Below are 16,646 nucleotides of genomic sequence, written 5' to 3'. Positions count from 1 at the left end.
ACAGGGTTTCCTGGAACAAGAACTTCAGTTCTTTAAATCACATTTAGGCGACACAGAAGTAAAACAGTCGTTATAACAGAACGAACATCAATCTTAAAGAAACAAACGTTGAATGAAAATTTGAAAATAACATTGTTTATAGTTAAAAATTATTTCTTAAGACATTTTATGCAGCAGTTATTAGAACGTTTCTGAAAAATATATATATCGCTTGTTCGTTTCATGCTATTTTTTAACTGGTGATCAAGGCTAGATTTTGATAAACGAGCCAAAAATGTACTAATTAACATAGTAAAATGTAAACAAATAGTCTACCAGCAAAGAATTACCATAACACTTTAAAATTAAGACCGATCTCAGTAATTCTTTTCTTGTTCAACGGAATAATTGTGGCACATCGAAATGTGAAGTTATTTCGACCAATGCTTAAGTTTAAAGAAATAATCACAAACGATAGTTTCTCTGTTAGAATAAACCAGCGAGAACGTACGTTAAAGAAAGCTAAAAATTACCACAATAGACCATTTTTTAACGCTACCTTCGCAGCATTAGACGATAGTTCAAGTACTTCAGGCTCCATATATCATCGGTAGACGCTGGAGATCAAGGTTAGATTTTGAGATTTTTGCATCGTGAGAACGATGAAATTGCAGTTTTATGAAAAATCAGAACAAAATCATGACCACTCGCTCAAACCCGGGATACTTGATTATAACATCGTATAGTTAAAACTGCTGTTTTATATTTTAGTACTAAGTAGCCGTAGCGCTTTGTCCGTTTAGATCTCGCAGCTATTAAAAACATGGGCAAGGTATTTAGGTTCTCGACATTCGGTCGCCATTTTGTTCACGCGCAATGTTTAATACACATAGCCAAAGTCGATCAGATAAACGGCACGCCGACACCAAAGTATGCTTGTTGTTGTCAGAAGATAAAGCAAGGACTCTTAGTATCGTATACAGCAAATAAAACTTAAAACACCTTTTATTTTGAGCTGAAAATTGGGGGCTGTCATGAACTAATTTAAATACCAAATTATTCACAACCTAATCAGAACTAACTATAGTTAACTGCATTGGTGTGACCGCAAAGACGACAGAAAGCACTAACTATAGTTAGATATGACGTCACGTAACTTGAGACTAACTATAGTAAAACTATAGTTACGTCGTAGATGTGACCGCAGCCAATGTTCGTGGCAAACATTGATTTCATTAAATTAAAAGGAAAATAAAGTACAACATTTTTTCGTTTTCATATTTGTAGAAGAGTATCTCACATCGGTTAATCAAAAGCCACTTTATTTCAACAATATTGCTTCACAAACTTCCCATATAACTCTTGTAACTCATAATTTTTTTTGAAAATATCAATATTATACTTTTATTTTTTCTTGCAATTGTCAAAACAAAGTATCATTCAGTTGTATTTGGAGCTTCTTATTTGATAATGCCTATGCAACTACGTTGCAATGTCAAAGTAAAGACAGTGAAAGTGGTTTCCCTTCCCTCGATATAGCAGAACACTCCAATTTTACCTCTGATTTCTCGAAATAATTTTCGTTTTTCCTGGAGGTTTACTGTTCCTAACTTCCTAAAGTACAGCACCAACAATGAAAGGAGTTTGAATTATAAAAGTAATCAGTAGTACCAGCAAACAACAAATTATTTTAGCCACCCGAATGCTTAGCATTAATAGAGCATAGGCATTGCTAGGAAAAAGGCATACGAAGGACCGGTCAATGAGCAGTACATTGGTATATTTCTTAGCTGTCTAATGCAAAACATCGTGAAAACGCCAAATTGTGGGTATTTTAGGGAGCGTGAACCACTATGGCAACTTTTTCGTAATTCGTGAATGTTGGAATTGAACTCTCGGTTACATATCTGGCTTGAGGATAGTTCTGACACAGACAATCTGAATGGATATAGAGAATCGAGAAATATCAAGTGAAATCTAAGCTCATTTGTTAATCGATGTTGCCTCGGTGTCGCCGTCGTGATTGCTTTTTAAAAGCTCAACCTCGATCCCAGGCTCTCTCACTGGGATCGAGGTTGGCTAAAACTCCCTATTACACCTTGATTTAATTGCACCTTAGCAAAATGCACTTTTATATAACTGCTCATCTAAGATATACACTACATTTTCTTTGTCATTCATGCACCACCAAAATTAACTACTTTATCAAACAGATCAATTCTCCAATGATGATTGCCAAATGTCAATCCTATTCGTAAATTGCCCTCCTCTGTGGCCATTTTTAGGGTGGTCACGCAACACTTCCTTGTCACGTTGCGTGACGCGCCAGATAACGGCTTTACAGAAAGTTTGACAACTTTGTCACAAATTTGATCTGTAACTGCAATCAAAACACAGGGATGTTGTTTCTTGGCGTTCTAAGCAAGTCGTCATCTAGTGTCAACAGGCCCTGCAAACGAGAAACATTAAACTTGCTGGTAACTGTAAAGTAGTATTTTGTTTGTACCAAGTTTTAGTTGAAACACGGGGTCAGTTTCCCTTTCTTTTTGTAAACTTTCCTTCGACAAATGAACTACCCAGATATACAGATAGAGTGCCCATATGACTGTTGTGGTTATGAGAATGTGTCGTCTAACTTAATATACAAGTACTATATCTCTTGGACGTCCTATGCTCCCAAGGGGGTGACAAGGAACAATGATGACTATATCTCTAAAGCTGTCCATACGAGTTACTTGACGTTCTCTTAAACGCGAATGTAAGTACCCCGGGCAAGTACGCCAATCACTGGATTCGTTTTTCGAATTTCCTTTGGAGCAGACGCCCGCCGGCCAGTTGAGTTAAATCTCACTCATACTGACACTCATACTTTCTAAAGCATGAATTCGCAGTCTGACTTACCAGGAATGAAAGGAACAAAGCACACGCAGATAAAAAGTGCCACACATCATGGGAATCATAGAATCCAAGTAGAATGCAATCTTTGTTTCCTTCCCGTGATTGCGCTGGACTCTTCTGCAAGGAAACAGAACAAAAAGAAGAAAACTGTCAAAAAACAAAACAGGAAACCCAACCATTACTAATGTACCTACCTAATGTACCTATGTACCTACAGTGTTCCGTGTTCCTTGGGCAGGAAACGTTACAACTCTTTTCCTAGTTAATTAGCAGTAACTTGTGAAAACTATTGGTAACTCTATATATACACATCCTTAACATTAACTTATTGTTTATCTCCAACTAGAAGTTCAAACGGGTAGCGGTGAGTGGTTAGGGCGACCTTACAAATGTTTTTTTCTTGGGGGGGGGGGGGGGGGAGGGGGTTGGTATCAGCAATGGACTACCGTCTCTACTCCAAGTCGCTTCATTGTACGAAATCCAGAGTAAGCTCTGACGGGGTGGCTTACTCTGGCGCAAGTCAACACTTGTCAAGTTTCGTGTTTAACACTGCACAAATTTCCGCCCATCAGTATGGTTAGATAGATAGTAGACAGATAGTTTATCAAAATATAACTTCGCAACCCGAAGGTTGAATTATGTTATATTTACAAAATATTTAAAACCGATTAATACTTAATACGATAAAATGCAATAATTGTAAAAAAAAACTATACAAGAGTTATTAAAAGCCAAACTTAAGTACATTAGAGACAATAAAACTATTTCTAAATCTATTAGTCTTAAAAACAGGATTGAACTGGCGTGACTTCCTGAGGTTTGTAACCACTAACATTGCTGGTCGCTGTCCGAAGGCTACAACTGTTCGTTAACTTGGCGGATAGAGTACTGGGCCCTGGTTGTTCAAAGGCTGGATACCGCTATCTACCGGATAAACCACTAACTCGTGAATAAGTGTTGACAAAAGAAATTACGCTAACGACTGTATGGTGGTTTATCCGGGGGATAGCATTATCAAGCCATTGAACAACCAGGGCCTGTTTGTCCTCCCCTTGATGGCAATAGCAGGAGGGCATTTTGCGTGCGCATGCGTCGATATGGGCTAGTGCGTACGACAGAGAAGTTCTGCTATCGATTGTTTACATATTTTTCACAATTTATGGCCCAATTTTCAGCTCAAAATAAAAGGTGTTTTAAGTTTTATTTGCTGTATACGATACTAAGAGTCCTTGCTTTATCTTCTGACAACAACAAGCATACTTTGGTGTCGGCGTGCCGTTTATCTGATCGACTTTGGCTATGTGTATTAAACATTGCGCGTGGACAAAATGGCGACGGAATGTTGAGAACCTAAATACCTTGCCCATGTTTTTTATAGCTGGAAGATCTTAACGGACAAAGCGCTACGGCTACTTAGTACTAAAATATAAAACAGCAGTTTTAACTATACGATGTTATAATCAAGTATCCCGGGTTTGGGCGAGTGGTCATGATTTTGTTCAGATTTTTCATAAAACTGCAATTTCATCGTTCTCACGATGCAAAAATCTCAAAATCTAACCTTGATCTCCAGCGTCTACCGATGATATATGGAGCCTGAAGTACTTGAACTATCGTCTAATATGCTGCGAAGGTAGCGTTAAAAAATGGTCTATTGTGGTAATTTTTAGCTTTCTTTAACATACGTTCTCGCTGGTTTATTCTAACAGAGAAACTATCGTTTGTGATTATTTCCTTAAACTTAAGCATCGGTCAAAATAACCTCACATTTCGATGTACCACAGTTATTCCGTTGAACAAGAAAAGAATTACTGAGATCGGTCTTAATTTTAAAGTGTTATGGTAATTCTTTGCTGGTAGACTATTTGTTTACATTTTACTATGTTAATTAGTACATTTTTGGCTCCTTTATCAAAATCTAGCCTTGATCACCAGTCAAAAAATAGCATGAAACGAACAAGCGATATATATATTTTTCAGAAACGTTCTAATAACTGCTGCATAAAATGTCTTAAGAAATAATTTTTAACTATAAACAATGTTATTTTCAAATTTCATTCAACGTTTGTTTCTTTAAGATTGATTTTCGTTCTGTTATAACGACTGTTTTACTTCTGTGTCGCTTAAATGTGATTTAAAGAACTGCAGTTCTTGTTCCAGGAAACCCTGTTTGCCAGTCGAGGGCAAGTTGGCTTTGCTTTAGAGTCATCGGTGAGCTGCATTATCATGTGCAGAACACCCAAACATGTCTTTCCCCTCAGGGAAAACCCTTTTCTTTGGTGGCCGTCCCTTTAGGCAAAAAATCTCCCGACAAGCTATAATATTGCTCGCACTCTGCCTGTATTACAGCAATTGATTTGATGTGAAGTTTTGATCCTAATATATCACACTCCACCACACGAATAAATGTTTTCCTCTTTTTACGGCCTGTTTGACTTTTGTCGGTGAAGGCTTTCCTACCTGCCCCACATATTTTCCCATTATTTGCAACAACGATCCCGAAGCAGGCCAGAAAATCTTCTTTATAAGTGCCTTGCCACACACAAAACACTTTTTCTTAGCGAAATTTACGTCTATATTAAATTATGTGACGATAAACAGTACAAAAAACAAAGTTTGAATCTTCCGCGCCATTTTTATTCCCAAGATCACGCGGTCTTTGTACAGCGGTTGCACGCATGCGCCCGCAAAATGCCCTCCTGCTGATGGCAATAGGTCTGAACCGTTACTACACTATTTCGCCATGCCGACCGCCACTTTCCTTGAGACATTGCTTTTCCAAGCTGATGAACTATCAAAAGTCTGCAAGGACTCTATAATTGATGCCTAAAGCAGCCTCGTGTAATCTCTTAGGGACCGGTCATTATTTATCAGGGAGGGAGGGCCACTAAATCTCCGAAGTAGTGGGCTCAAAAATTGTGACCCTCCCCCAAATTGGAGGCAGAAAAATTGTGACCCTCCCCAAACTGCAGTCTAATACGCAAATAGCTTCTTGATGTTTAAAAAACCGTTGGTTTGCAGTTCATTTTACTTTCTGGTTGTCTTTTGTTTGTTCTAATTGAAATCGGTGTTAAGGGTGAGCTTTGGAATGAGCGTAGCTGCATACCCTCTAGGGTGGCCTTGTATTCTCCCCGGGAAATTTTGCGGAATATCGATTCCCCTTAGACTTGTCCTCCGCGATTCTGAGCAACAATGTGGCCCTTCCAGAACGCTATTTAGATCACTGCTGTTTCAAACTATTTATAGTAGGTAACGAAATAAATTATGAAATAAAAAGTAACGATATTATGAAAAAAACGGTGTCTCAGATTTTTCTTTTCTTTCTCCATTAATTTTTTATGAATTTTTAAACTTTAAAATGGCGTTTTTAGGGCTTCTTTAAAGGGCAACTCTCGGGAAATTTACCCCAATTTTTTATTTTTTCTATAAGTTGTTTATAGCAACAGGAATCTTTAGCAGGTAATTTTTTTAAGATATCGGCCAAAATGAATTTACTACGAATTTTCTTTTACGCCAATTTGGCGGCCATTTTGAAAACGTTCGGATTTTGGTACGTCACGTGATGCTACGTCACAGGTGTGGAAGGCAGATTTGCTTTTGCTTCCGATAAGAGGAAAACACGCCAAGCTTCTCTTCATAAATGAGAATGACAAAGAGAAAAAGACCCTCTGCTGTTCAATGATGTCCAAGATAAAAAAGGTAGTGCTTCAGTGCTTAAATATGAAAGGAAATTGTACTGTCCGTGGTTGGATGGCCACACAATATCACTCGACTCACTTAGAACTCAACATGTTTAATAACACTCGCCATGCTACTCAAAGATGGCTGCCAACAAGAACAAACCATAATGCTTTGCGGTTTACAACATATGCATACATGAAGTACTAATACGGGAACACTACATCCCTTCCTTTCCGCTATAACAGTATAAACGTTCTCAACACTATTACGGTTTAAATATACTACTGCTTAATCAAATAAAATGTCAGCAAGAGTTTCTAATGTCAACAACAGTTTCTTGTACAGACGTATTCTGTAGTCTCTTAGGTTTTACTCAAAACATATTTCTTTAAATCTCTCCGGTTGTTTGATGGTCCTCTTTGGTCTCGAACACTCTAAGTCAACAGCCTTTGGGTCTGAAGTGTCTGTGTATTTGATCTTAGTGTCCGTGTCTTTAATCATAGTGTCCTCCGGGTCAAGTTCTACTTCATCGGATGAAATATATGGCTTAACCCAAGAACTGTCTCTTCTGTAAACAGCTCCTTCACTGGATTTCACAGTTCAGGGTCGTAACCAGGTATATTTTTTCATCGCTGATCCCAAATTTTAGCTCTAAATTTTGATCCCTGATCCCCAAAATGTGGCAACATTTGATCCCTGATTCCATTCTGATCCCATCTGATTGGCCGATCCGGATCCCATGACTTGTGATCCGGGATCCCGGGTCCATGATCCCGATCCCGGGGCTGTGATCCCGATCCCAAGGCTGTGATCCCTGATCCCATATACCTGGTTACGACCCTGACAGTTACTTGATGTCCATCCTTTGCTAGCACAGTGTAGGGTTCCGGCTCAAAGTTTGGTGCTAGTTTTCCAGCACTCTTGGTGTTCTTTAGCAGCACCTGGTCTCCTGGAACTATCGGGCTTGGTACAGCACCACGCTTTCCATCTACATAGGCTTTCTGTGCTAACTTGTAGCTCCAGTCTCTGTCCTTCGTACTCTCGTTAATCACTGACTTGTCTGGTCTTAACTCTGGTAGTTTGGTCTTGATTTCCCTACCAAACATAAGAAAGGCAGGCGTAGCACCTGTAGAGACTTGAGGTGTTGACCTGTACGCCAGGAGGAATTTTGGCAATTCTTCCGTCCACCTCTTTCCTTCTACTTTTGCAATCTTTAGGGTCTTCAATAGAGTTCTGTTCTGTCTTTCTACCTCGCCGTTGGCTTGTGGCCAAAGCGGTGGTGATGTCCTATGCTCAATTCCACACTCATGTAAGAACTCCTCAAACTCTTTACTCACAAATTGTGGACCGTTATCCGTCTTGAGTGAGTAGGGGTATCCAAATCTAGAGAACACTCCTGTCGAAGCCTCCACTATCTTGGACGTGGTAGTTAACTGCATAACTACCACCTCGTAATAACGACTATAATTATCAACAACGACTAGTAAGTTCTCACCGCTGGGCAGTGGTCCCATCAGGTCTGCTGCGACATCCTGCCAAGGTCCAGTAGGTGGCTCGACCCTCTGCATCGGTTCAGGGGGTGAAAACTGTCCCACGACCTGACACCCATGACAGCCTTTGCACATCCGTTCTGTGTCCACGTCCATCTTAGGCCACCACACCTTGGTCCTCAGTCTCCTCTTCGTTTTGACGACGCCCTGATGTCCCTCATGGGCCGATTCTAATACAGATTTCCTGAGACTATGGGGTATCACGATCCTATCTCCCCGGAGCACTAGTTTTCCTATGGTACACAGTTCGTTCTTCACACTTACATAGCCTGGCATCTTGCATTGCGACCAATCGCCTGTGTTGATGTACTGACGCACACTTGCTAATTCTGGATCGTTCTCAGACTCTCTCTCAATCTCTCTTGGAGTCAAGGTAACTGGTGTACTCTCTTGAACAACAAATCTGACGATATCCTCTTTCTCACTGCTAGGATCCTTTGGATTGGCCTGGTTCAGCCTGGACAACGCGTCCGCAATATTTGTCTCCCCGGGGCGGTACACCACTCGGTAGTTGTAACACTGTAGGCGAAGTACCCAACGTTCGATCCTCGCTGATGGCTTGGATGTTCTGCTGAAGATACACTCCAGAGGCTTGTGGTCTGTCTCTAGCTCGAACTCGCGCCCATATACGTAGAGATTCATCCTCTCGCACGCCCAAACTAAAGCCAGCGCCTCCTTCTCCGTTTGTGCATAACGCCTTTCAACCTCTGTAAGGTTCCTCGAAGCATACGACACTGCTCTCCATTCCCCACCTTGTAGTTGCAGCAATACCGCTCCCAGTCCATCCGGACCCGCATCTGCTACGATCCTTGTTTTGCAGTCACCCCTGAAGTAGGCAAGCGCATTCGCTGACGTCATCCGTTGTTTCAGCTTCTTAAATGCAACCTGCTGTTCATTATCCCAGACAAAGGGTTCTCCATTCCTGAGTAATTTCCGTAGAGGTTCTGCCACTTGTGAAAAGTTGGGGATGAACTTTGACGAGTACTGCACAAGCTGTACAAACGACCGCACTTCTGATGTATTCTTCGGAGCCTGTGCATTCACAACTGCAGCAACCTTCTTATCGCTTGGGGCAACCCCTTCACTACTAAGGTCATGTCCAAAAAATGTCAACCTAGGTAGTCTAAACCCACACTTCGCTCCATTCAAAGTCAGTCCACTCTCCCGCAGACACTGTAGAACTGCATGCAAATTCTGATCATGCTCCTCCAGGTTTACTCCGTGAACAATCAGATCATCTGCAATATTCGCTACTCCGCGGCATCCCCGTATTACATCCGATATGACTTTCTGGTACTTTTCTGGTGCCGATGAGATCCCGAACATGAGCCTTTTGTACCTATACAGGCCTCGGTGGGTAACAAATGTTGTTATCTCTCTCGATTCTTCCTCCAGCTCGACTTGGTGAAATCCCCATTTGAGATCCAACTTGCTGAAGACGGTGGATCCATTGAGATCGTATAGGATTTCTTCAATTGTGGGAATCGGATGTCGCTCACGCTCAATCGCTTCATTTGTCCTCCTCATATCTACGCATACTCGCATGTCCCCGTCCGGCTTCGGAGCTACCACCAACGGTGATACCCGTGCAGTAGGAGTGTCCGGCACCTCCTCGATAATATCCTTGTCTAGCAAATCATCTAACTTCTGGTCGACTTTATCCCTGAGTCCAAAGGGAAGTCTCCGCACTTGCTGAGCTACTGGTTTGACATCCTTATTGATGTGTAATTTAAGCTGATAATTCTTCAACTTTCCAACACCAGTGAGTATGTCTGCATACTCCTCACGAATACCTTCATCACTCCCCTCTGTCACCACTGAACAAACTCGGCCCACTCGTAATACTTTAAGTTTCTCTGCTGTGCTCCTGCCAAGCAATGGCTTTCCGGTATTTTTGATGACAGTGAATTCACCCACACAACTCTCTCCACAAGCTATTTGTGCAACAAATGTTCCTACAACCTCCATTGGTTCCTTCTGACCATATGCAAACAGCTTCTTGTCTGACACTTTGGATTCACACTTGACGTGTTTCTGTTTCAGATTGTTCCAGGTCCCATAATCAATCAAGTTACAAGATGCACCCGAATCAATTAACACATCCTTCAATTCCACTCCACCTACTTTAAGTGTAATTTCTCCAGTTTCCTGCTGTCCTCCAACAACAAATGCATATCCATCTTCTCGGCCAGTTGCTCCATCTTCTACGTGGTAAGTCCTGTTCCTAGCCTGATAGCTTCCCCGATTGTCACTGGGTAATGGTTTCGTAGCTTCCCTCTTCCAACAACAGACTGCAAAATGTCCACGCGTACCACACTTCTCACACTCTTTATCTCTTGCTGGACAGCAAGCATCTCTTGCAAAGTGACCAAAACGATTGCACTTAAAACATCTTTGTGATTGATCTGCTCCAGGCTTGTGTATCTTGTGGCTCTGTCCACCTTTCGTTCCTTTCTTTACACTCTGTCCCCTCCCTTTATTCTGGGATTTCTGCTGTTTGATCCAGTTGACTTGTCCTGTCGGGTGTGTTGGAGACCTATCCATAGATTTCAACTGTTCATTAACTGCTTCGTAGGCCCTCGCAATGCGCTGTAGATCAGCTAACGTGGCATTGGTTTTCTCCAAGAACTTCCTCCTGAGCCTTTGGTCCTGGCACTTTTCAATCAGTTGGTCCCGAATCGTTTCATCAACGTCGGTGAACTCGCACGTAATCGCCTTCTGCCTCAACCTGCACACAAACTGATCGACTTTCTCTCCATTCTGCTGTTCCATTTGTCGGAATACATGCCTTTCGAAGGAAACATTAACTTTCGGTATGAAATATTCGTCCAGAACCTCTATTACATCCTTATAGGGCTTCAGTTTTCCTTCCGTGGCTGCGAGGGTATAGTATAATTCCTGCAGTTCCGTTCCCGCGGTGTGTAACAGTAATGCAACTTTCTGTGGATCGCTTGAAATCCCTTTTGCCAGCACATACAGCTCGAATGAACGCTTCCAGCGCTTCCAACGCACAGATAAGGTGTTGTACAACATATGCATACATGAAGTACTAATACGGGAACACTACAGAAATAAACTGAAATAGACTAAATCTTGCGTTTGTGAAACGAAACAAATCCGTCAGATCGATCGGCCTTCTGAGGTCAGGAAATGTTCATAGCTTTATAATACGATGCATCCTCCTCTGCACCATATCATGATAAAGATTCCTTTCGTCTGGAGTAGATAATAAATTGAAAAGGGTTTGCAAGTGCTGCTTCCCGTTATTTGTCTAGAATCTTTGCATTTGTAAGCAGGAATAGCGTCTATGGTCGTCTATATGGGTCTATATGAGCGAAATCCACGCGTTCGGAAAAAGACAAATATATTTCGGTTCTAATGTTGAGAAATTTGTAGCCACCCCGAGATTTCTCCTGCTGTTAATTGGCAAAATGGAAAGCAATTCTCCCCAGCAAATGAAGTCTTTTAAAAGTTACAGCCTTCGAAAGGCGTGTATGATTGCGTGCAGGTCAGTATTGCGCAATACGAAGCCATACAAATTCACTACCCCGCGCGCTAGCAGAGGCACTCTCGCAGGGTATAAAATCATGCGGAGAAATGGGGAATTTAAAGCAAATATAAAACAAAATCCGAAGTAATTAAACAGAAGAAGATTGTGTTGCGTGTAGTACTTATTCTGTGATTGCTTTTGAGAAGCTATTGTTGTAAATAAACGCAACTTGTGGTGTAGTACAAAAAGCATGTCACGCTTTCTTTTCTCTCTCCCTAGTCTCACCATGAAACAGTTTCGTGTGTGCAGATGTTAGTTTACGACATAACTTTAGAAAAACATGCCAAGGCGGTAAGACACGTACAGTGTAGAGCAGTTACAGCAAAACGACCATCTCAAATGCAAACCATGAATAAAAACGCACGCAAGCAAACGCAAATATTCTTTGAAGAGAAACAGCGTGGTCTAAAGAGCCAGGCAAACCACAAAAAGATACGAAATTGCAAAAATATTAACACGACAACTCAATTACACCGCAAAGTGTAAATATCACACACTGTAGGGTCGTGTAATAGTCCCGGGCGGGAGTGATAGTCAGTTTACAAAATCATTCTACAGTTTAAGCGTGAACAACCTTGAACAAAGTTCCCTCGAGGCGAGTTGTTTCAACTACACAAAGCGAAACTCCCTTCTTCCAACAAAAGAAATGAGTTGATACAGTTGATAGCGATTGAGCAGTCCACCATCCCTAAGAGACCCAGCAGAGTTTTGTCCACATTAAAGATCTGCAAACCCGAGTATGTCAGGTATGTTCTAGATTATGTTCTGGCACAGAATTTCGAGCAAAGTTTAGTTTCGTTAGCTGGCATTCCGCCGGCAGAATTCTTCGCTTTTGAGCAGAATTTAGAAAAAACGGTAGCACAAAGGATGTAGCTTGCGTTTTTGTATTTGCAAGCTTTTAAACGCACAATGTGGATAGGATACATTAGGCTAAAGCTCAAACTGAACCCATTATGACAAAAATGAGCAAAAATGTTTGACGACCGAATGTAAACAGCAAAATGTAACAAACAGTTTGGTCGTATAACGTTTAATTAAGCTTCTCGAGTACATGTAAATAATCATAAGGCTTTGCAGGTTTGACTTAGTACACAAATCAGTGGCCGAGGTAATAGAGAAAGATTAGAAACTGTACATTTAGGACTTCAATTCACTCACCATTCCTCGCTGTCGAAATCACAGCGGCGGTGAGGAGGTTCGATATTTTCCTCTCTTTCTCGTGTGTCGCTGTTTTTCTCTGGAGGCTCAAAACGCTAGGGTTGAAATACCATAGAAGATTCTAAATCATCCCCTGACATATCCCCTCCTATAGCTCTCTGAAAATCAGTGAAATCGCTAGCAGAAGTTGAGCTCTCACTACCAGAATTTGAGTCAGCCATGTTCGTGACTTGTTGTGGTTCCACACCTGTGACGTATTACATCAGGTGACCACAATCGAAGCGTTCATGGCGAGATGTCACAAAAGCGACAAAATTCGAAGTTTTACGTTAAAATTAACCGGTAAAAAAGCTTCTGAAGTCAAATTTTTTGCTTTCTGTATGATTTTGGAAACATTCGGAAGCTTTTAATGAAATATAGTTTTCTAGCCGAGAGTTGCCCTTTAAGATTAAAAATTCATAAAAAATTAATGGAACAAGAAAAGAAAAATCTGAGACACCGTTTTTTAGACCAATATATGTAGATCAAATTCCACATAAAAGTTTTGGCTCTCATGTAAATGTGTTCACAAATAAACCTAAAGTTGCGCAACACCATAACTGCAAACAAAATGCTGACGTTGCTTATTATGGTCTATATGATCATAACAAAATCCAAAATTACAATCTTTATTCAATAAGCTTTCAGAAAATATATACTTTATTGGGGTTACCATTGATGGTTTGCACACAATTTCACTTGGAATGAAAACGCCAATTTTCCTTCCGTGATACCTTAATACAGTTTACAAAGTAATGGCGCTCCCAAAAATGGCCGTTAAAAAGTAGTGGCCCTCCCCCCCAAATAAATAATGACAGGTCCCTTACAATGTATATCTTACCTGCCAAGATGTGAGATTGCTCAAGAAGAAAATAAGTGCAGCTATCCAACAAGCGAGGGTCAAACCAAGAAAAATCGAAGGTAGCAAGTGAAGCCGCTCTTTGTTTCTTAGCTGAAATGCAAATCAGATTGTAGCATTACTTCAAGATTACAGGAAACCCAACAATAATGGTTTGAGTTAAAGGACTGAACTCGACAAATGAAAGGAACCCATTGACTAACGATGGCGAGCATAGAAATGGATTAAAATATAGATTAACTTGAAACGCGAGGCTTGCATGTAGGAATCCCAACAATTATGGTTTGATTTTGCAGAACAATACTCGACAAATGAAAGAAACACACTAAAAAGTGAGTATGGCCAACGGTGGCGAGGATGGAAATGGATTACAATATGAACAAACTTAAAAACACGAGGCTGGAAATCCATGTAGGAAACCCGACAATAATGGTTTGATTTTACAGAACAATACTCGACAAATGAAAGGAACACATTAGAAAGTGAGGATGACTAACGATGGCGAAGATGGAAATGGATTACAATATGGACAAACATGAAAGCGTCAGGATCGGGTTTTCAGGGCTTCGGTCCCCTTGGAATTTGAAAACATCGTGTTGTAACATGAAATACCGGTAGCTCATTTTGTATAATATTGTCTACTCTTTACTTGGTAAACGACCAAGGTCGTCACAACTCTCCCTGTAGTTAGTTAGTCAGTTGTTAGAGCATCCGAGCGGCGCGCGAAAGACCATGGGTTCGATTCCCGTCTGAGACTCATTCACAAATGTTTTCTTTGTCCCACGCTCGGGACAACTTAATTTACATCTTTTTTATTGTCTTTTCTCAAAACAAGAGGAGTATGTTTTTCAGTTGCTAACGTGATAGAAATGATACTACCATTTTCTAGCGACCGTGAAAGGCCCACGTTTTCCCGCGTTTTTACACGGGTAAAACATTCAAGTTTGTCTAGCCAACCTGTCACGTTTTTCAACTGAAACAGATGACGTTTAGAGCGTGAAAATGACAAGTTTTGACAGCTCCGCCTCTGTGTTTTTGCACGTGAATCACAGGCTTTCGAAACGTTAAATCGAGTTTTATTTTACACGCCAAAGTACATTTGAGTTACAATACCTTTAAAATTTGTGAACCGTATTTAAAAATTGTTTTACTGATTAATCTTTTGTACTTTCCGCTGAAAAAATGTAAGACAGCTGCTATAAATTGCGAACAATATTGACAGCCTGACAGTCAAGGAAACGCTGCCAGCCGGTGCCAGGGCAAAGTTTAGATTCAAAAAGATTTGTTGCCGTTTTCGCTTCTGTGATGTCGGTCGTACAGATCAAGGTCGTATATTCATATTACTCGACAGAAAGGGTCACTCCAATTTTTTTGAGCAAAGAAGAGTTGTTAGAACTAAATTATGATGCGTTTAAGAGGAAAATCGTAAATGATATACCGCATTTAGGAAAGACAACGGACGTTGAAACATTGCGGCTCACAGTAATGGACCAAGGTTACCATTTGGATATATCGTCAGCTTACTTTCAGCATCAAATAAAAGGAATTTTGGAGAAGGACTCTACTAAAGCAATTGAAGTCAATTGAATTGTCTTGTTTACATTCATCGCGACGCAGAAACGTTTTGAAATCTTTTGAAAACCTGTGATTCACGTGCAAAAACACAGAGGCGGAGCTGTCAAAACTTGTCATTTTCACGCTCTAAACGTCATCTGTTTCAGTTGAAAAACGTGACAGGTTGGCTAGACAAACTTGAATGTTTTACCCGTGTAAAAACGCGGGAAAACGTTGGCCTTTCACGGTTGCTAGAAAATGGTAGTAGAACAAATCTTATTATCAATACCTTCATAATGACATAAAATGCCAAATATAGAATTCCATTGACAATCAAGATAGCCAGTAGATATGTAGCAAAATCATTTGGAGTAGTGGCAACGCCATATATGGCACTAGAGGTAAGAGAAAGAAATCCCGATCAGTCATAACGTGTATATTTGCAGTTGCTCTTGTTACTTTCCTATAATTAAGTTCACTTCTTCAAAACTGCTTTGTTTATTCTTATGTTGTTTCCACATAACACGCGTTTACTTTTGATTTATGAATGCGAAAGCAATCGACCAAGTCAATGCAGTTGTTACATTTCATAAGTAAAGTTCAACATTTAACCGAGACAGAACATAATATAATATTAAATTATTTTTGCTCAATTTCAAAATTTTTATATTGTATATTCTTTTAGTGTCCCAGGGCCCCTTTGGATACCAGCTTCGTTGCTGAATGTGCTACCCTGGTTAAATATAGTTAGTCAGTCAGTCAGTCAGTCAGTCAGTCAGTCAGTCAGTCAGTCAGTCAGTCAGTTAGCTAGCTAGCTAGCTAGCTAGCTAGCTAGCTAGCTAGCTAGTTAGCTAGTTAGTTAGTTAGTTAGTTAGTTAGTTAGTTACTTAGTTAGTTAGTTACTTAGTTAGCTAGCTAGCTAGCTAGCTAGCTAGCTAGTTAGTTAGTTAGTTAGTTAGTTACTAAGTTAGTTAGTTAGTTAGTTACTTAGTTAGTTAGTTAGTTACTTACTTACTTAGTTAGTTACTTAGTTAGTTACTTACTTACTTACCTACCTACCTACCTACCTACCTACCTACCTACCTACCTACCTACCTACCTACCTACCTACCTACCTACCTACCTACCTACCTACCTACCTACCTACCTACCTACTTACTTACTTACTTACTTACTTACTTACTTACTTACTTACTTACTTACTTACTTACTTACTTACTTACACTAACTCAGATTTTACTTCTCTTTTATGTCAGTTTTTAGACCTCAGCTAAAGTAGAGCATGTGTACAAAACAAATTGCTTACAAGACCCAGTTGACCACGTTAGCGATCACCAAAAGGAGCATTCGATCCTGTAAAACGAGAAATGAAATTACA

At 40.4% G+C, this 16,646-nt stretch overlaps 1 protein-coding gene across 1 annotated transcript in view; it reads right to left on the bottom strand.

The window, feature by feature from the left end:
* Positions 1 to 1,760: 1,760 nt before the first annotated feature.
* The window catches only part of LOC144662479 (SID1 transmembrane family member 1-like), a 34,756-nt gene continuing 19,870 nt past the window's right edge, over positions 1,761 to 16,646 (bottom strand). The window contains exons 23-27 of the mRNA XM_078523291.1: positions 16,575 to 16,621; positions 15,558 to 15,663; positions 13,697 to 13,807; positions 2,881 to 2,994; positions 1,761 to 2,428 (exon numbers count right to left, since the gene is read on the bottom strand). Coding sequence (XP_078379417.1) covers positions 2,366 to 2,428; positions 2,881 to 2,994; positions 13,697 to 13,807; positions 15,558 to 15,663; positions 16,575 to 16,621 — 441 coding nt within the window. The 3' untranslated portion in view covers positions 1,761 to 2,365. The remainder of the gene's footprint in view (positions 2,429 to 2,880; positions 2,995 to 13,696; positions 13,808 to 15,557; positions 15,664 to 16,574; positions 16,622 to 16,646) is intronic.

Source organism: Oculina patagonica, chromosome 8, assembly GCF_052425735.1.
Source record: "Oculina patagonica isolate OP01 chromosome 8, crgOcupat, whole genome shotgun sequence".
Classification (NCBI taxonomy): Eukaryota; Metazoa; Cnidaria; class Anthozoa; order Scleractinia; family Oculinidae; genus Oculina; species Oculina patagonica.
This window is presented reverse-complemented; position numbering and strand designations above follow the sequence as displayed.